The 22,183-nt window shown below is 40.0% G+C and overlaps 1 protein-coding gene across 1 annotated transcript; it reads left to right on the forward strand.

Annotated features, from left to right (window-relative positions):
* The first annotated feature begins 20,426 nt into the window (after positions 1-20,426).
* LOC139833619 (uncharacterized) lies at positions 20,427-21,504 on the forward strand. Its single transcript, XM_071823942.1, has 2 exons — positions 20,427-20,784; positions 21,479-21,504. Exons 1-2 carry the CDS (start codon positions 20,427-20,429, stop codon positions 21,502-21,504), a joined length of 384 nt encoding a protein of 127 aa, XP_071680043.1.
* The last annotated feature ends 679 nt before the right edge of the window (positions 21,505-22,183 follow it).

Consider the following 22,183-nt stretch of genomic DNA (forward strand, 5'->3'; position numbering starts at 1 on the left):
GCTGCAATCCGGCAGCACTTCCATACTCAGTCGTGCGTACGGTGTCGATGAAGCCCGTCCTCTCCCCGTTCCAGCGGGCAGCGGAGGTGTGGTAGATCCCCTCGGAATCCCAGCAGCACAACGGCGTGGTGGTGGAGGTGGAGGAGAAATTCCTGCAGGGCTTCGCCAAGCCTACGCAGGAAGAAGGAGGAGGGAGAGAGGGGCGGCTAGGGCTTGGGGGGATGATGTGCTGCGCCCCAGCCCTCCCCTCCCTCTTATATAGGCGTGGGGGGGGGGCTGCCTTGGCCCCTCCTCCAAGCCTTTGGGTCGGCCAAAACAAGGGGGGGGACTTCCCCCCCAAGTTAAGTCCCTATTTTCATGGGATTTGATCTTATCCACTTGGTACAGCCACATGGGCCTTGGGGGGCTGGTGTGCATGGCCCATGTGGGCCTATGCGACCCCTCCGGTCCATGTTGGTCGTCCGGGATAGGTGGGCCCCACTATGGTACCCTCCGGAACCTTCTAGAACCTCCGGTACAATACCGAAAAATCCTGAACTTTTCCGGTAACCCTGAAAATGACTTCCCATATATGAATCTTATTCTCCGGACCATTCCGGACCTCCTCGTGATGCCCCGGATCCCATCCGAGACTCCGAACAAACTTCGGTCTCCATCTCATATTCCGAATCTACTTATGCGACATCGAACCTTAAGCGCGTCACCCTACGGTTCGCGAACTATGCAGACATGGTCGAGACTCCTCTCCGAGCCAATAACCAATAGCGGGATCTGGAGATCCATAATGGCTCCCACATATTCAACGATGACTTAGTGATCGATTGAACCATTTACATACGATGCCGATTCCCTTTGTCATGCGATATTTTACTTGTCTGAGGTTCGATCATCGGTATCTCCATACCTTGTTCAACCTCGTTACCGAAAAGTACTCTTTACTCGTACCGTGGTATGTCATCTCTTATGATCCAATCATATGCTTGCAAGCTAATTAGATGACATTCCACCGAGAGGGCCCAGAGTATATCTATCCGTCATCAGGATGGACAAATCCCACTATTGATCCATATGCCTCAACTCATACTTTCCGAATACTTAATCCCATCTTTATAACCACCCATTTATGCAATGGCGTTTGATGTAATCAAAGTACCCTTCCGGTGTAAGTGATTTACATGATCTCATGGTCGAAGGACTAGGTAACTATGTATCGAAAGCTTATAGCAAGTTGAACTTAATGACTTGATCACATGCTACGCTTATTTGGGTGTATGTCCATTATATCATTCACCCAATGACATAACCTTGTTATTAACAACATCCAATGTTCATGATCAAGAAACCATGATCATCTGTTAATCAACAAGCTAGTTATACAAGAGGCTTACTAGGGACTCCTTGTTGTTTACATAACACACATGTATCAATGTTTCGGTTAATACAATTATAGCATGGGATGTAAACATTTATCATAAACACCAAGATATAACAATAACTAATTTATTATTGCCTCTTGGGCATATCTCCAACAGTCTCCCACTTGCACTAGAGTCAATAATCTAGTTTACATTTATAAAGATATAACACCTTGGCCTTCTGGTGCTTTATCATGTTTTGCTCACGGGAGAGGTTTTAGTCAACGGTTCTGACACACTCAGAAACGTATGTATTTTGCAATTCATTTGCGTCTCAACGCATCACTCATTTTCCAAATGAGTCGGCATTAATTGTATATGCTTAGTCCTCTGGTGGAACCTTAATTCCGCGGTCTGAAATAAGTCACTAATATTGTCATACACAATATAGCTTCAAAGTTCTGACACTATCGGAACTACACCAAGTTCTTAAAGAACTCCTCGACTTAACATCCTTAGTCATTGTCAAATCAATGACATACTCTGCCTTCATTTGTAGAATCCGTCACAATATTTAGAACTCATCTAAACCTAGCATAGACAACTTCTAGCTCATTGTGCTACCTCAACACTTATCCTAATTGAGATTGAAATTTTATTTTCATATGTGACCAAACTAATATCGGTGTAACACCTTACAGCGATTTGTTTGTCATTACCCCATACAAAACTATATATATCCTTGGTTCTTCTAAAGTACTCAAGGATATTCTTATTGTTGTCCAATAAACATCACATGAATCATTCTGGTATATGCTCGTAACACTTTAGAGCACAGGACATTTGACTTTGTACATATTATTCGTGATCGAAAGTCACTCATGTGTTTTTACTCATTGAGTGTCAAATACACTCAAGTCTTGTTAAACCTTCACATGAAAAGAACACCTTCTTAATATTTCTATACTGAACTACTTCAATATTCATTCTATGTACTTTGACTTAAACTTATTATGTGTTTCAATCTATCTTCATAGATCTTGACACTAAATATGTTTCAGTCCATATCCTTTCATTGAAGTTAATTCTCAATGAAACCTTTTTTAATCAATTATATAATTACATTATTTATAATCAACGATATGTCATTGATACGTCCAATTTGCATCACTATTTTATATCATAATTTGCTGTTATTCATTGATATATTTCATATTGGGACACAATACTTATGTTATTTCATCTATTTTGCATGTTTCATCATTATTGGAGGATCAAGCACCGGAGCCAGGATTCTGCTGGAAAAAGCACCGTCAGAACGCAATATTTCGGAAGATCAACTGTGGAAGGAAATTATACCAAAAATCCTATTTTTCAAGATGACGAAGGAAGCCAGAAGGAGGGGCCAGGAGGACCCAGGGTGGGCCCACACCCTAGGGCGGCGCGGCCCATGCCCTGGCCGCGCCGCCATGTGGTTTGGGGGGCCCACGACCCCTTTCGCCTCCTTTTCTTCGCAAAATCCTTCGTCCCGAAAACCTAAGCCACAGAGGGTACCTCGCGAAGAGTTACAGCCGCCTCTGCGGGGCGGAGAACACCAGAGAGAAAAGAGCTCTCCGGCGGGCAGCAATCCGCCGGGGAAATTCCCTCCGGGAGGGGGAAATCAACGCCATCGTCACCGTCATCGAGCTGGACATCATCGCCATCACCATCATCATCATCTCCACCATAATCACCGCCGTCTCCACCGCTGGACACCGTCACCGCCGTAGCAATTTGGGTTTGATCTTGATTGTTTGATAGGGGAAACTCTCCCGGTATCGATCTCTACTTGTTGTTGATGCTATTGAGTGAAACCATTGAACCAAGTTTATGTTCAGATTGTTATTCATCATCATATCACCTCTGATCATGTTCCATAAGATGTCTTGTGAGTAGTTCGTTTAGTTCTTGAGGACATGGGTGAAGTCTAAATGTTAGTAGTGAACTATGGTTGAGTAATATTCAATGGTGTGATGTTTAAGTTGTGGTGTTATTCTTCTAGTGGTGTCATGTGAACGTCGACTACATGACACTTCACCATTTATGGGCCTAGGGGAATGCATCTTATATTCGTTTGCTAATTGCGGGGTTGCCGGAGTGACAGAAACCTAAACCCCCGTTGGTATATCGATGCAGGAGGGATCGCAGGATCTCAGAGTTTAAGGCTGTGGTTAGATTTATTCTTAATTACTTTCTTGTAGTTGCGGATGCTTGCAAGGGGTATAATCACAAGTATGTATTAGTCCTAGGAAGGGCGGTACATTAGCATAGGTTCACCCACACAACACTTATCATAACAATGAAGATTATTTAGCCGTATGTAGCGAAAGCACTAGACTAAAATCCCGTGTGTCCTCGAGAACGTTTGGTCATTATAAGTAAACAAACCGGCTTGTCCTTTGTGCTAAAAAGGATTGGGCCACTCACTGCAATTGTTACTCTCGCACTTTACTTACTCGTACTTTATTCAACTGTTACATCAAAACCCCCTGAATACTTGTCTCGTGAGCATTTACGGTGAATCCTTCATCGAAACTGCTTGTCAACACCTTACGCTCCTCGTTGGGATCGACATTCTTACTTATCGAAGATACTACGATACACCCCCTATACTTGTGGGTCATCAAGACTATTTTCCGGCGCCGTTGCCGGGGAGTGAAGCGCTATTGGTAAGTGGAATTGGTAAGGAAAACCTTTCTTGTTGTGTTGATTTTATTTCTCGCTGCTATAAGTCATTATGGAGAGATCTTCTCTTCAATTTCTATTTGGGAAATCTACTACTACTGCAACGGTAGTGGATGAGGCGCCAGGTGAGGAAGTGATACCATATAAAATACCTATGAAAATTATTGAACATGTTATGGATAACCGCTATGAAGGGGATGGAACTGTCCATCCCGGTGATCATTTACTGTTTTTGCATGAATTATGCGGTTTATTCAAATGTGCAGGTATTGCTATGGATGAAGTGAGGAAGAAACTATTCTCTTTATCGCTGTGCGGTAAAGCGGCGCATTGGTATAAATTACTGGATAATGGGGATTCTCTTGAATGGAATGATATTGTGCCCCAGTTTTATTCTAAGTTCTATCCTCCAAGTGAAATTCACAAGGATCGGAATCGCATATATAATTTTTGGCCTCATGATGGAGAGAGTATTGCCCAAGCTTGGGGGAGATTGAAGTCTTTAATGCTCAAATGTCCCATTCATGAGCTTCCTGGTAATGTTATTATTGATAATTTCTATGCAAGACTTTCTTTTCAAGACAAGACCTTGCTGGATACTTCTTGTTCTGGATCATTTACACGCAACAAAGAAGAGTTTAAAAGGGACCTTCTTGATCGGATCCAAGAAAATACTGAAGGTTGGGAGAACGACAAGGATAGAGAATCGGTATAATTTATGATTATAAATGCATTGAAGCTTTTATGGATACTGATAAATTTCGTAATATGAGTGCTATATATGGTCTTGATTCTCAAGTTGCTGTAAATCTTTATAAAGCTTTTGCCTCTCATTATGAATTGCCTAAGAAGAATTTTGATAAGTATCATGAACCGTATAAAGATAAAATTGATTCATCTATTAATAAATGCGTTGTAGTTGAAACTCATTGATCATGTTATTCCCGAAGCTTATATTTAAAAAACTCCTTTCCACTGCTAAAATGAAGGAGTACTGTTATAAATAGTGCGGTTCATAAAAGTGAAAAGAAACCTATAGAACCTGAAGAACAAATAAAAGTTGAACCTGCTGTTGCAATAATTAAAGATCTTGTGACTGAAAATGTGGAGGATGGTCATATTATTTTCTGTGAAGATGCTTCTAATATTGTTTCACATCCTAATAAACCCAAACAAGCTAGTGTTCCTATGCTATCTGTTAGAATTGGTGATCATTGCTATTATGGATTATGTGATATTGGTGCAAGTGTTAGTGCTATTCCTTATGAGCTTTACACGGAGATTATGCACGAAATTGATTCTTGTGAACTTGAAGATATTGATGTGGTTATTCAGCTGGCTAATAGAGAAACTATTTCTCCAATTGGTATTGTTCGAGATGTGGAAGTATTATGCGGTAAGATTAAATATCCTGCTGACTTTTTGGTACTTGGTTCTGCTGCTAGCGATTATTGTCCTATTATCTTTGGTAGACCTTTTCTAAATACTTGTGGAGCTATTATAGATTGCAAGAAAGAGAAAATTTTGACTAAATTTGCTGGTGAGTCTTATGAGTTTAACTTCTCTAAATTTACTAAAACTCCTTATAAAGCTGATTTGCCTAGTAATGATTTTAAAATGGAGCAGTGTGCATCTATTGTTCTTGTTCCTAACAATCCTTTGCAGCAACATTTGGAGGATAGCGAGAGTGAAGTTTTTAGGAAAGAAAGAGATGAGCTTGAGGAAATTTTTCTTCGCCAACCTATTCTCAAGCATGATTTACTGGTGGAAGATTTGGGTACAACACCTCCACCAAAGGAAGATCCTGTTTTTGATTTAAAGCCTTTACCTGATAATCTTAAATATGCTCATATTGATGATAAGAAAATATATCCTGTTATTATTAGTTCTAAGCTTTCAGAGATTGAGGAAGAAAGGTTATTGGAAATATTGAAGAAGCACTGAGGAGCTATTGGCTACACTCTTGATGATTTGAAAGGGATTTCTCCTTCTATTTGCCAACATGCTATTAATATGGAAGATGATGCAAAGCCTGTTGTTGAATATCAGCGTCGTCTAATTCCGAAGATGAAGGAAGTGGTAAGGAATGAGGTATTACGACTTCTTGAAGCTGGTATTATATATCCTATTGCTGATAGTAGATGGGTTAGTCTTGTGCATTGCGTTCCCAAGAAAGGAGGAATGATTTGTTGTGCCTAATGATAATGATGAGCTCATCCCTCAAAGAGTAGTTGTAGGGTATAGAATGTGCATTGATTTTCGAAAAGTTAATAAAGTTACTAAGAAAGATCATTACCCTTTACCATTTATTGATCAAATGCTAGAAAGATTGTCTAAAAATACTCATTTTTGCTTTCTTGATGGTTATTCTGGGTTTTCACAAATTGCTGTTAAAGCTAAAGATCAAGAGAAAACCACTTTCACTTGTCCCTATGGAACTTATGCTTATAGACGTATGCCTTTTGGTTTATGTAATGCTCCTGCTACTTTTCAAAGATGCATGTCTGCTATTTTTCATGGTTTTTGTGAAAGTATTGTAGAGGTATTCATGGATGATTTTTCCGTCTATGGGAATTCTTTTGATAGTTGCTTGCGCAACCTTGATAAAGTTTTGCAGAGATGTGAAGAAACTAACCTTGTTCTTAATTGGGAGAAATGCCGCTTTATGGTTAATGAAGGAATTGTATTGGGACATAAAATTTCTGAGAGAGGTATTGAAGTTGATAGAGCTAAAGTTGAAGCAATTGAGAAGATGCCCTATCCGAGGGACGTTAAAGGTATTCGTAGTGTTCTTGGTCATGCTGGGTTTTACAGGAGATTTATTAAAGATTTCTCAAAGATTTCAAAGCCTCTTACTAATCTTCTTCAAAAAGACGTACCTTTTGTTTTTGATGATGATTGTAAGGAAGCTTTTGAAACTCTTAAGAAAGCCTTAACAACTGCTCCTATAGTTGAACCTCCTGATTGGAACTTACCATTTGAAATTATGTGTGATGCTAGTGATTTTCTTGTGGTATTTGTTCTTGGACAGCGAGTAGATAAAAAGCTGAATGTTATTCATTATGCTAGTAAAAATCTTGATGCTGCTCAAAGAAATTATGCTACAACTGAAAAAGAATTATTAGCTGTAGTCTTTGCTTGTGATAAATTTAGATCTTATATTGTTGATTCAAAAGTTACTATTCATACTGATCATGCTGCAATTAGATACCTTATGACAAAGAAAGATGCTAAGCCGAGGCTTATTAGATGGGTACTTCTTTTGCAAGAATTCGATTTACATATTGTAGATAGGAAAGGTGCTGATAATCCTGTTGCTGATAATTTGTCTAGATTGGAAAATATTGCTTATGATCCTGTTCCTGTTAATGATAGTTTTCCAAATGAACAATTGGCTGTAATAAAGGTGAGCTCGCGAGACAGTCCTTGGTATGCTGATTATGCTAACTTTATTGTTTCCAAGTACTTGCCTCCAACCTTTTCAGCTCAGCAAAGGAGGAAATTCTTTTATGACTTGAGGCATTATTTCTGGGATGACCCACACTTATACAAAGAAGGAGTGGATGGTATTATGCGAAGATGTGTTCCCGAATATGAACAACAAGAGATATTGAGTAAATGTCATGGTAGTGCTTATGGAGGACATCACGCCGGAGAAAGAACTGCACAAAAAGTTCTACAATCAGGTTTTTATTGGCCAACTCTCTTCAAGGATGCGAGGAAATTTATTTTATCTTGTGATGAATGCCAAAGGGTTGGTAATATCTCCAGACGTAATGAAATGCCTATGAATTATACTCTTGTTATTGAACCGTTTGATTGTTGGGGATTTGACTTCATGGGACCTTTTCCGTCTTCAGAAGGTAACACTCATATACTTGTTGCTGTTGATTATGTGACTAAATGGGTGGAAGCTATACCTACAAAAAGTGCTGATGGTGAGACCTCTTTAAGAATGCTTTTAGATATTATTTTTCCTAGATTTGGAGTACCTAGATATATTATGACTGATGGAGGTTCTCATTTTATTCATGGAGGTTTTAGAAAAACTCTTGCTAAGTATGGTATTAATCATAGAATTGCTTCCGCTTATCATCCTCAAACTAGTGGTCAAGTAGAATTATCAAATAGAGAGATTAAATCTATTTTGGGAAAGACCGTTAATAAAACTAGAAAGAATTGGGCTAGTAAATTGAAGGATGCACTATGGGCTTATAGAACTGCTTATAAAAATCCCATGGGAATGTCACCTTATAAAATGGTTTATGGGAAAGCTTGTCATTTACCTTTAGAACTAGAGCACAAAGCTTATTGGGCTGTTAGAGAATTAAATAGAGATCCTAAACTTGCCGGTGATAAGAGGTTGTTGCAATTGAGTTCTCTAGATGAATGGAGAAGTGAAGCTTATGAAAATGCTAAATTCTTTAAAGAGAAAGTTAAAAAATGGCATGATAGGAGGATTATCAAAAGAGAATTTAATATTGGGGATAAAGTCCTATTGTATCGGTCTCGTCTCAGATTCTTTGCAGGGAAATTACTCTCGAAATGGGAAGGACCGTATGTTGTCGAGGAGGTGTATCGTTCAGGAGCAATCAAAATTAGCTCTCTCCAAGGCAATGCTACGCAAGTGGTGAATGGACAAAGACTCAAGCATTATATCTCAGGTGATTCTTATAATGTTGATGTTGATATTATCCAAGTGGAAACACCGGAAGCTTTCATCAAAGGGCAAATTGACAGTCCGCCAGAACTCGACTTTGAATAGGTAACAGTACTGGTAATGAAAAGTACGCAATTTACTTTCCGAACAATATTTTTGCTGTTTTTGGGAAATATTAAAAATTACGAGTTCGAAACGGAGTGGAAAGGACGCACGAGGGGGCGCCACCATAGGCCGGCGCGGCCAAGCCTGGGCCCGCGCTGCCCTATGGTTTGGCCGCCTCGTCGCCCCTTTCCGACTCTGGTTCGATCTGGTACTTTCCGTTTGTCGTGAAAATTTTTGCTATATAATCCCCCGGACCCCTGGAGGTCCGTATATTGTTTTCTCGACGTGTTTTGTTTCGAGCTGTTTCTGCCAGGATCTGTTTTCGGTTTAGAAGCACCATGGTCTCCAAGAACAAGGGCAAGGAGTTTCCGGATGAAGATGATCGAGATCTTGGGTGGAAAGAGGAAGACAAGGACGTCAAGGAAGAGGATGAAGAAGAGGTGGAGGAAGATTCGCGCGCACACCCGCGCGCTACTATCGCAAGCATCAAGGTGGTGGACAACCCTTTTAGTGCAAGCAAGAGCGCAAGAATTCGCACTGGAGGAGGGGTTCCACGTCATTACCTAGCTTCGAAAACGTCTCCATCAGGAGAGAAGGAGCCTGAGGCTGAAGAGTGGGGAAATAACTCCAAGAGCTGGGACTCGCCATCAGACAGACTCTTTAACCGCGTCGAGCACAATTCAGAGATGATTCGCAATCTCATATACAGGATTGACGAGCTTCAAGAGCTTATTGAGAAGCTTGTCAGGAATTCATCACCACCATCACCAAAGGAGTAATTCATCATCGGTATTGGCATCCCCTTGGTTTGTTCCAAGCTTGGGGGAGTGCCGCGGTATCACATTATCACTACCTTTTACTTTTATTGTCAAGTAGTGTCATATCATGAGTAGGGAAGTTATCGTATAAGATGGGTTGCAGTTGGAAGTATCTCTCCTTTAGTTGGTTGTCTATGTATCCCTTGGTGTGAGTTATCGTTATGGAATATTAATGAGAAGTCTTATCATTTACATATTGCACATCTTATTCTAGTTTGCAATCTCTATTATATGATTTACCTTGTTGTTAGTATTGGTATCACTTTGGGAGCATTGAATAAATCTATTTGGTTTTGGCAAACTTAGCATTGGTCAATAGCAACAACACTATGAGGTTTAAGTAGAAAAGAGAAATACATGTAGATGTTTCATTGTCTTTCTTGTTAGCTCATAGCTTATTATTCTAAAGTTAAAATTGTTTGTGCTTACAAGGAAGATGCATGATTGTTTCTATCACACGTATATTTGTTTGTTTCCCTCAACTCTTATGCTTGCTAATTAACCTTGCTAGCCAAAGACCTGTACTGAGAGGGAATACTTCTCGTGCATCCAAACCTTGACCCAAACTTATGCCATTTGTGTCCACCATACCTACCTACTACATGGTATTTTCTGCCATTCCAAGTAAATACTTCATGTGCTACCTTTAAACAATTCAAAACTTAGTATCTCTTATTTGTGTCAATATTTCATAGCTCATGAGGAAGTATGTGGTGTTTTATCTTTCAATCTTGTTGGGCAACTTCCACCAATGGACTAGTGGCTTCATCCGCTTATCCAATAATTTTGCAAAAAGAGCTGGCAATGGGATTCCCAGTCCCAAATTAATTAAACTAAATAGACACTCCTCCATGGTATGTGATTGATGGACGGCACCCGAAGGATTCGGTTAGCCATGGCTTGTGTAAGCAAAGGTTGGGGGGAGTGTCATCACCATCATAATAAAGCTAAAATAAAAAGGCACTCCTTCATGGTATGAGATTGTTGGCAGGCACCCGAGGATTCGGTTAGCCATGGTTTGTGAAAGAAAGGTTGGAAGGAGTGCCACACAAAATGAAAATAATATGGGAGCCGCTCTTTGGAGGTTGTCTGGCAAGGGGGTTAGAGTACCCGCTACCAGTCGTTGACAACAACAAACACCTCTCAAAATGTTACTTTTATTCTCTTTATATGATTGCAAAACTGAAAAAGCTCTAGCACATGATTTAATCCCTGCTTCCCTCTGCGAAGGGCCTGTCTTTTACTTTATGTTGAGTCAGTAAACCTATTTCCCTCCATCTCAAGCAAGCATTTGAGTAGTTGTGATCAAACCATTATATTGTGATTTGCTTCATCATGTCTTTTATTCTTCCTTGTTTAGTACAAGTTTTATCTGAATGAATATAGCTTTGCAAGTTATCAATGATCATGAAAAGACCATTATGATTGAGTATGCAAGTTGTGCCTTATAAACTTTAACATGAGAGCGCTGCTCAATGAGGTAAATATAATCTGTTAATTGTTCTCTGACCAAGAACGAAGTTTGCCATCACCAATTATGATTTCTTATGCACCTTTACTTGTGATTACCTTATACTTGTTTCAAGTTGAGTTATGAGAGGTTGTTTACTATAATGTCTTGTGTGAATGAATATGATGCTTCTTGTCCGTATTTTATTTATCGACTCTTCACTCCATAAACATGTGGTCCTGTCTATCGAGTTCACTTTCGCTTGGGGACAAGCGAAGTCTAAGCTTGGGGGGAGTTGATACGTCCAATTTGCATCACTATTTTATATCATAATTTGCTGTTATTCATTGATATATTTCATATTGGGACACAATACTTATGTTATTTCATCTATTTTGCATGTTTCATCATTATTGGAGGATCAAGCACAGGAGCCGTGGATTCTCTTTGGAAAAAGCACCGTCGAACGCAATATTTCGGAAGATCAACTGTGGAAGGAAATTATACCAAAAATCCTATTTTTCAAGATGACGAAGGAAGCCGAAGGAGGGGCCAGGAGGACCCAGGGTGGGCCCAAACCCTAGGGCGGCGCGGCCCATGCCCTGGCCGTGCCGCCATGTGGTTTGGGGGGCCCACGACCCCTTTCACCTCCTTTTCTTCGCGAAATCCTTCGTCCCGAAAACCTAAGCCACGAGGGTACCTCGCGAAGAGTTACAGCCGCCTCTGCGGGGCGGAGAACACCAGAGAGAAAAGAGCTCTCCGGCGGGCAGGAATCCACCGGGGAAATTCCCTCCGGGAGGGGGAAATCGACGCCATCGTCACCGTCATCGAGCTGGACATCATCGCCATCACCATCATCATCATCTCCACCATCATCACCGCCATCTCCACCGCTGGACACCGTCACCGCCGTAGCAATTTGGGTTTGATCTTGATTGTTTGATAGGGGAAACTCTCCCGGTATCGATCTCTACTTGTTGTTGATGCTATTGAGTGAAACCATTGAACCAAGTTTATGTTCAGATTGTTATTCATCATCATATCACCTCTGATCATGTTCCATAAGATGTCTCGTGAGTAGTTCGTTTAGTTCTTGAGGACATGGGTGAAGTCTAAATGTTAGTAGTGAACTATGGTTGAGTAATATTCAATGGTGTGATGTTTAAGTTGTGGTGTTATTCTTCTAGTGGTGTCATGTGAACGTCGACTACATGACACTTCACCATTTATGGGCCTAGGGGAATGCATCTTGTATTCGTTTGCTAATTGCGGGGTTGCCGGAGTGACAGAAACCTAAACCCCCGTTGGTATATCGATGCAGGAGGGATCGCAGGATCTCAGAGTTTAAGGCTGTGGTTAGATTTATTCTTAATTACTTTCTTGTAGTTGCGGATGCTTGCAAGGGGTATAATCACAAGTATGTATTAGTCCTAGGAAGGGCGGTACATTAGCATAGGTTCACCCACACAACACTTATCATAACAATGAAGATTATTTAGCCGTATGTAGCGAAAGCACTAGACTAAAATCCCGTGTGTCCTCGAGAACGTTTGGTCATTATAAGTAAACAAACCGACTTGTCCTTTGTGCTAAAAAGGATTGGGCCACTCGCTGCAATTGTTACTCTCGCACTTTACTTACTCGTACTTTATTCAACTGTTACATCAAAACCCCCTGAATACTTGTCTGTGAGCATTTACAGTGAATCCTTCATCGAAACTGCTTGTCAACACCTTCTGCTCCTCGTTGGGATCGACATTCTTACTTATCGAAGATACTACGATACACCCCCTATACTTGTGGGTCATCAGTCATCCACATAAAGTATTACAAATATGTCTCAGCGCTCCCACTTAATTTCTTGCAAATGCAAGCATCTTCATCGTTTCTGATGAAATCAAAAACTCTTTGACTATTTCATCCGGTGAAGATTCCAACTCCGCGATACTCACTTCATCCAATTGAAGTTCGTATATCTATCTAGTATTCCACGGACCAGCAAAACTCTTGGTTGTATCTAGTATACATCCTTCATACACACTTCTGGTAAGGAATGTATTTCTGCCATTCTACTATCATATCTCATAAAAGAAATATGTAGCGATTACTAGAATAATCCACATAGACTATAAGCATTGCCACGGAAGATCTAATCTTATCGTAGTCAACTCTTTGAACTTTGTCGTAAACAGCTTTTCGATAAGTCAAGTTTCTTTAAGGATATTCCATCCAAGTCCATCTATTTTATAGATCCATTTACTTTCAAAAAGTATTCATCTATCTTGGATTTCATGGCGTATAGCAATTTTAACGGAGTCAGGGCCCATCATAACTTCTTTGTTTGCAGTTGGTTTATCATTGTTCAAAATCAATCCTTTGTCCACAAATCATTTATTTGATCACAAAGTAAACCATACCTACAAGGTTCAATAAGTACTTCGATCTCCATGACTATAACTCTTTGTAGACATGGGAGCTATGATCTTCGTGGCCGCTTCCGGAACCATTTCCGATGCTGCGCTACTCTGATCATCATGCTCAGGTTCATAAACCTTATCAAGTTCCATTGTCCTCCCACTCAAATACTTCGCTAGAAAACAATTTCTTGGAAATAAGCAAGTAACATTAACAAACACTTTTGTCTTTTACTTCATAGTGGGAAGAATTCCCAATCCATTCTCTTGGGATAACCAACAAAGACATTCATCCGGTTTTGGTTGTAAACTTATTTACTTATACCAAAATTTTAAGAAAGGACTATTAGGGTTTATACCCATGCCATAACTTGTATGGTGTCATTTCAACGGATCATGATGATGCTCTATTCAGTGTAAAAGCGGAAGACTCTAAAGCATAATCCACAAAAATATAATGGCATCAATATTTTATCTCATCTTTGATCCAACAAGGTTTGGATACGTATCTCGGATACTTCATCATCACTATGATACTCCAAGAAACGTGAGTTGTAGAACAACTTCATAACTCTCTTAGATGTTTGCTAAAACTCGTAATTCAAATATTTTCACTATGATCCAATCATAGATATTTGACTTTTCTATTACGATGATTTCCACTTCATGCTGAAATTTATTTGAATCCATTCAAAATGTTTCAAACTTCTTCCTTATCGAATATATCCACATATATATACTCAAGTCATTGTTGGAAGTTTTCATGAAGTAGAAGAATCTCCCGCACACAACTATTCCCAGTGAACCACATATATCATCATGTATGTTTCCACTAAGTTAGTTGCCCGTTCAACTCTTGGCCTATGAACGGTATTTAGTCATTCTCTTTAGAAAAGATTTGCAAGCGCCAAACGATTCAAAAATCAAATGACTCCAAATATCCATTTGAATGGAGTTCCTTCATGCGTTCCTTTCTAACATGACCTAAATGGCGGTTCCACTAATGAGTGGAATTCAAATCATTTGCCTTATGGCATTTTAGCGTCAGTGTTGTGTATGTGTGTTTCACCATTAAGATTTATAATAACTTATCCATCGTACATGGAGCAATGTCATAATTTGAACAACTCATTGTTTTCATTTGACCAGAGCAAAATAATAATTTATTAAGTTCTTTATTATAAATTCTAAGGGCTAGGTAGAATGCCAACGACAAACATAATAACACTTTATTATGTTCCAGACGTGCATTATTACCATATTCCTTATCAGTCACTTAGGCCATCGTATTCTTGTATTGCGTTGTATTGTATGACATCTCATACCAACCAATCTGGTACAAATACCCAAGAATTTTATTATGTGACCAAACAAGGAGTACATCCATAACATGTATATCATCTATATACACCTGCGCTAGACTTTCTAGTCTTTTTTCTTTCTTTCTGCCAAAATATCTTTTGTGGTTTCTCTTTTAGCTTTCCCCATTCTCAGAAAACACTTCACCTTCAATAACTTTTAGGTCCATTGGTCAAATACCAATAACCTCGAGGTTCTTACTTTGAAGTTGGTCATCACATGACAAGTGTTCTAGATTTCACTATTAGTAACCTTTTAATGTGATGAACAATTTCACTCATAATTTTATCCATCAAATCATGACGACTTTCCGAGACCATGTCTGTACATGCTAGGCTCGTAAAGTTTAACCTTAGTATTCGCATGTGTAAATCTGGCTTGCACCCGTTGTATGCACACGTAGAATCTATAACACCCGATCATCACGTGATGCTTCGAAACGACGAGTCTTAGCAACGGTGCATACTAAGGACGATCACTTCATGGATATGCGAATATCGTTAGTGCCCAACTAGTTGGAGGATCGGGACGCCTAGCGTCTTCAACCTTCGTATATTCCCATAAAACTTATGAGTTTATGTAGTCTCACTAGATTATATTCTATCATCTTGCAATAGGGTCTTAGATATCACACATATCTCATACCTTGCTTGTTTCTGAAAACAAAATTTCCAGCTCCTTACTTTTCAAACGGATTTGAACTTCAAGTTTCACGGAGACAAGATGATTTGGTACTAATTGAAACCATTGCTCCTTGAATCATCAATGTGAGGTTTACTAAAAGTTTGCATTAGGACTTAATTATATCTTGATTCTTTAACAATACGGTACCAGTCCGTAAAGTTACTTGTCAGACTTAACATTATTTCTATCTCAATTACAAGACTAGCGCATGGTAGAAAACAGATGCCAATCTACAAACTTTTAATACTATTCGTACTATGTTCATGATAATTAGTTCATGTTTTAATCTAATTACTAATGAACTCCCACTTAATACAACATCCCTCATGGTTGTTAAGTGGTACACGATCCAAATTTACTACACCAAAACCGATCATCACGTGAGATGATGTAGCTTCAATGGTGAACATCAACATGTTGATCATATCATCCATATGACTCGTGTTCAACCTTTCGGTTTCCTGTGTCCCGAGGCCATGTCTGTACATGCTAGGCTCGCCAAGCAAACCCAAGTATTCCGCGTGTGCAAACATGGCTTACACCCGTTGTATGTGAACGTAGAGTCTATCACATCCGATCATCACGAGATGCTTCAAAACGACGAACTGTAGCAACGGTGCATACGAGGGGAGAACACTTTATTATCTTGATATTAATGTGAGGGATCATCTTATAATGCTACCGTCGCGATCTAAGATAAGATGCATAAAGGATTAACATCACATGCAATTCATAATATGTGATATGATATGGCCTTTCTTCTTGTGCTTTTGATCTCCATCTCCAAAGCACACGAACATGATCTCCATCATCACCAGCATTGCACCAAGGTCCATGGCGCCGCTTCATGGTTGTCCATCACTTATAGCTACTATAACAACTACTTGAAATAAGCTATTACATGATGAATAGACACGCAGGTCTTAACAAATTTAAAGACAACCATTAGGCTCTGTAGTTGCCATAATACAATAATGAACATCTCATACATCAAATATAATCATCATCACATCATGGCCATATCACATCACCAAACCCTGCAAAAACAAGTTAGACGCCTCTAATTTGTTTGCATATTTTACGTGGTTTAGGGTTTTCGAGTAAGATCCAATCTACCTACGAACATGAACCACAACGGTGATACTAGTGTTGTCAATAGAAAGAGTAAATTGGATCTTCACTATGGTGGGAGAGACAGACACCCGCAAAGCCACTTATGCAATACAAGTTGCATGTCAAGAGTGGAGCAAGTCTCATGAGACGCGGTCATGTAAAGTTAGCCCGGGCCGCTTCATCCCACCATCCCGCAAGATGCAAAGTACACAAACTAAAGCAACAAAAGCATCAACGCCCACAAAATCATTGTGTTCTACTCGTGCAACAGATCTATGCATAGACATGGCTCTGATACCACTGATGGGGTTCGTAGCATAGAAAACAAAAAATTTCCTACCGCAAGATGAATAAATCCAAGATCTAATCTATGGAACACCCAAGATCTAATCTACCAAGATCGAAGCAACGAGAAGATCATGTGAGACTAACCCTCGAAGATTTCCAAAGCCTACGAGATTAGATCTCGTTGTTGATGTAGTCAATCATCCTGTGCTGCAATCCGGCAGCACTTCCGTACTTGGTCGTGCGTATGGTGTCGATGAAGCCCGTCCTCTCCCTGTTCCAGCGGGCAGCGGAGGTGTGGTAGATCCCCTCGGAATCCCAGCAGCACAACGGCGTGGTGGTGGAGGTGGAGGAGAAATTCCTGCAGGGCTTCGCCAAGCCTGCGCAGGAAGAAGGAGGAGGGAGAGAGGGGCGGCTAGGGCTTGGGGGGATGATGTGCTGCGCCCCAGCCCTCCCCTCCCTCTTATATAGGCGTGGGGGGGCTGCCTTGGCCCCTCCTCCAAGCCTTTGGGTCGGCCAAAACAAGGGGGGGAACTTCCCCCCCAAGTTAAGTCCCTATTTTCATGGGATTTGATCTTATCCACTTGGTACAGCCACATGGGCCTTGGGGGGCTGGTGTGCATGGCCCATGTGGGCCTATGCGACCCCTCCGGTCCATGTTGGTCGTCCGGGATAGGTGGGCCCCACTATGGTACCCTCCGGAACCTTCTAGAACCTCCGGTACAATACCGAAAAATCCTGAACTTTTCCGGTAACCCTGAAAATGACTTCCCATATATGAATCTTATTCTCCGGACCATTCCGGACCTCCTCGTGATGCCCCGGATCCCATCCGAGACTCCGAACAAACTTCGGTCTCCATCTCATATTCCGAATCTACTTATGCGACATCGAACCTTAAGCGCGTCACCCTACGGTTCGCGAACTATGCAGACATGGTCGAGACTCCTCTCCGAGCCAATAACCAATAGCGGGATCTGGAGATCCATAATGGCTCCCACATATTCAACGATGACTTAGTGATCGATTGAACCATTTACATACGATGCCGATTCCCTTTGTCACGTGATATTTTACTTGTCCGAGGTTCGATCATCGGTATCTCCATACCTTGTTCAACCTCGTTACCGAAAAGTACTCTTTACTCGTACCGTGGTATGTCATCTCTTATGATCCAATCATATGCTTGCAAGCTAATTAGACGACATTCCACCGAGAGGGCCCAGAGTATATCTATCCGTCATCAGGATGGACAAATCCCACTATTGATCCATATGCCTCAACTCATACTTTCCGAATACTTAATCCCATCTTTATAACCACCCATTTACGCAATGGCGTTTGATGTAATCAAAGTACCCTTCCGGTGTAAGTGATTTACATGATCTCATGGTCGAAGGACTAGGTAACTATGTATCGAAAGCTTATAGCAAGTTGAACTTAATGACTTGATCACATGCTACGCTTATTTGGGTGTATGTCCATTATATCATTCACCCAATGACATAACCTTGTTATTAACAACATCCAATGTTCATGATCAAGAAACCATGATCATCTGTTAATCAACAAGCTAGTTATACAAGAGGCTTACTAGGGACTCCTTGTTGTTTACATAACACACATGTATCAATGTTTCGGTTAATACAATTATAGCATGGGATGTAAACATTTATCATAAACACCAAGATATAACAATAACTAATTTATTATTGCCTCTTGGGCATATCTCCAACAAAAAATCCTTTTGCAGATAATTTATCTAGATTGGAAAACATTTCTTATGATCATATTCCTGTTAATGATAGTTTTCCAAATGAATTATTGGCTGCAATAAAATTAACTTCGCATGAGAGTTCTTGGTATGCTGATTATGCTAACTTTATTATTTCCAAGTATTTGCCTCCAGCATTTACAACTCAACAAAGAAGGAAATTCTTTTATGATTTGAGGCATTATTGTTGGGATGAGCCACACTTATATAAAGAAGGATTGGATGGTATTATGCGAAGATGTGTTCTGAAATATGAGCAACAAGAGATATTGAGAAAATTTCATGGTAGTGCTTATGGAGGACATCATGTTGGAGATAGAACTTCACAAAAGGTTCCATAATCAGATTTTAGATGCAATGAAATACCTATGAGTTATTCTCTTGTTATTGAACCATTTGACTGTTGGGGATTTGACTTTATGGGTCCTTTTCCTCCTTTAGAAGGTTATACTCATATACTTGTTGCTGTTGATTATGTTACTAAGTGGGTAGAAGCTATACCTACAAAGAGTGTTGATTGTGAGACCGCATTAAAAATACTTAAAGATGTTACTTTCCCTAGATTTGGTGTGCCTAGATATCTTATGACTGATGGAGGTTCCCATTTTATTCATGGTGGTTTTAGAAAGACCCCTGCTAGATATGATGTTACTCGTAGGATTGCTTCAGCCTATCATCCTCAAACAAGTGGGCAAGTAGAATTATCAAATAGAGATATTAAATATATCTTGCAAAAGACTGTTAACAAATCTAGAAAGAATTGGGCTAGCAAGTTAAATGATGCTTTATGGGCTTATAGAACTGCTTATAAAAATCCTATGGGTATGTCTCCTTACAAAATGGTTTATGGAAAAGCTTGTCACTTGTATTTAGAATTAGAACACAAAGCTTATTGGGCAGTGAAAGAACTTAATAGAGACTTTAAGCTAGCCGGTAAGAAAAGGTTGCTTGACTTAAGTTCTCTAGATGAATGGAGGAATGAAGCTTATGAAATGCTAGACTCTTTAAGGAGAAGGTTTAAAAGCGGCATGATAAGAGAATTATTAAGAGAGAGTTCCATGTTGGTGATAAAGTTCTATTCTATAGGTCTCGTCTCAGATTTTTTGCAGGAAAATTACTCTCAAAATGGGAATGACCTTTTATTATTGAAGAGGTGTATCGTTCTTGTGCAATAAAAATTGCTTCATTCAAAGATAACACTACACAAGTGGTGAATGGGTGAAGACTCAAACATTATATTTCTGGAGATTCTTATAATGAAGATATTGATATTATTTAAGTGGTGACTCTAGAAAATTTTATTAGGGAGCAAATCCAGGAATCTGCAGAGTCCGTTTTCGAATAGGTATCAGTTTTAGTAAGACAAAAAATCGCGTTAAACTTTCCAGCTTATATTTTTGTTATTTTTATTAAATATGAAAAATTACGAGACGAAAACGGGTAGGAGACTGTGCCCGGGGGCACCACACCACCATAGGCGCGGGCCAGCCCCAGGCCGCGCCTAGGCATGGTGGGGGCGCCCCAGAGCTCCTCTCCAACCCGGTTTCGCCTTGATTCCTTCATTTTGTTAAGAAATTTTTTGCTATATAATCCCCCAGATCCCCCAAGGTCTGTATATCGTGCTCTCGTCATGTTTTCGTTTCGATCTGTTTCTGGCAGGATTTGTTCTCAGATTTAGAGCCACCATGTCTTCTTCTGGATCACCCAAAGACAACTCCTCCGTGAACGTCGACAACACGTACATGAACAAGTTGAAGATGCATCCTAAGGAGTTGTCGCTCAAGGATGGGAAGGTGCAAGTAGAAGATGTTCGGGGCCCTAAAGGAGATGGCGGTCTGGAGGCTAGGATGGAAAAGCTGGAGCAAGAAGTTTTTAGATACAAGAAGATGGCACAACGTGAAGTGGACATTATCCACAAGATAAATGAAGAAGTCATTCGCGAGCACATGAAGGAAGTTGAAAATCTTTGGGATGATATTTTAACGCTCCACGAGACCACCAACAAGTTACAAGCACAACTCTACGGCATGCAAAATCAAAACTGTGAGTATGAGACTAGGTTTAATCGCATAAGTTCTGCTGCCAGTTTCAGGATATTGGAAAACAAGTCGTCCTTTGTTGATGGGGAGCCTTTACCTTGGAAGTTTGATGATAAGGATTCACCACCACCGAAGGAGTAATTCATCATTGGTATTGGCATCCCCTTGGCTTGTTCCAAGCTTGGGGGAGTGCCACGCAATCACACTATTACATTTTAGCTATTTACTTTTCAGTAGAGTCACATCATGAGTAGTGAAGTTATCATATATGATAGTTTGCAGTATGGAAGAATCTCTCCTTTAGTCGATTATCTATGTATCCCTTGGTGTGAGTTGTCGTTATGGAATATTAATGAGAAGTTTTTATCATTTACTTTCTACACATCTTATTTTAGTTTGTAATTTCTGTCATATGATTCATCTTGTTGGTTAGTATTGATATCAGTTTGGGAGCATCAAGTAATTCTAGTTGGTCTTGGCAAACTTAGCATTAGTCAGTAGCAACAATACTTTGAGGCTTAAGTAGAAAAGAGAGAAATACATGTAGATATATTATTCCATTATCTTTCTTTCTTGTTGGCTCATAAGCTTAGTATTATGAAGATTAAATTGTTTGTACTCCCAAGGAAGATTGCATTATTGTTTTCTATCACATGTATATTTGTTTGTTTCGCTCAACTCTTATGCTTGATACCCAGTCTTGCTAGCCAAAGACATGTACTGAGAGAGAATGCTTCTCGTGCATCCAAACCTTGAACCAAAAACCCATGACATTTGTGTCCACCATATCTACCTATATGTGGTATTTCACCGCCACTCCAAAGTGAATTGCTTGTGTGCTACCTTTAAACCTTCAAACATTACTACTTGTTTTATGTTTTGTTTTAGCTTATGAGAAGTATTGAATGGTTTATTATCTTTTCATGATTTCATACCGTGACTAGCATGAATAATATGCTGGTCCTTAATATTGCAAAAAGAGCAATGCAACTGGATGCACAGCCCACAAAAAATATAAAATAAACAAATAAATCTCTGCACACTATGTACTGGAGAGATCCTAGATAATGGTGTGCAAATGGAGAACTACATGGGAGCCGCTCTTGAAGTCACCATATGAAAGGATGATAAACCATTTGATACCATTCGTTGACATAGACATACACCGCTCTCAAAATTACATTTGCATACCCCTGAAAACCTGTTTGCTAGTGTTTATAGTGAATCCTTGATCAAAACTACTTGTCAACACCTTCTGCTCCTTGTTGGGTTCGACACTCTTATTTATCGAAAGTACTGCGATACACCCCCTATACTTGTGGGTTATCACCTCCCCCTCCTCCTCCTGGCTGTCTTCGGCCTCTTCCTCCTCCTCCTCCTCCTCCTGGTCATCCGTCGGCAGG

Source organism: Lolium perenne, chromosome 7 (genome assembly GCF_019359855.2).
Source record: "Lolium perenne isolate Kyuss_39 chromosome 7, Kyuss_2.0, whole genome shotgun sequence".
Lineage (NCBI taxonomy): Eukaryota > Viridiplantae > Streptophyta > Magnoliopsida > Poales > Poaceae > Lolium > Lolium perenne.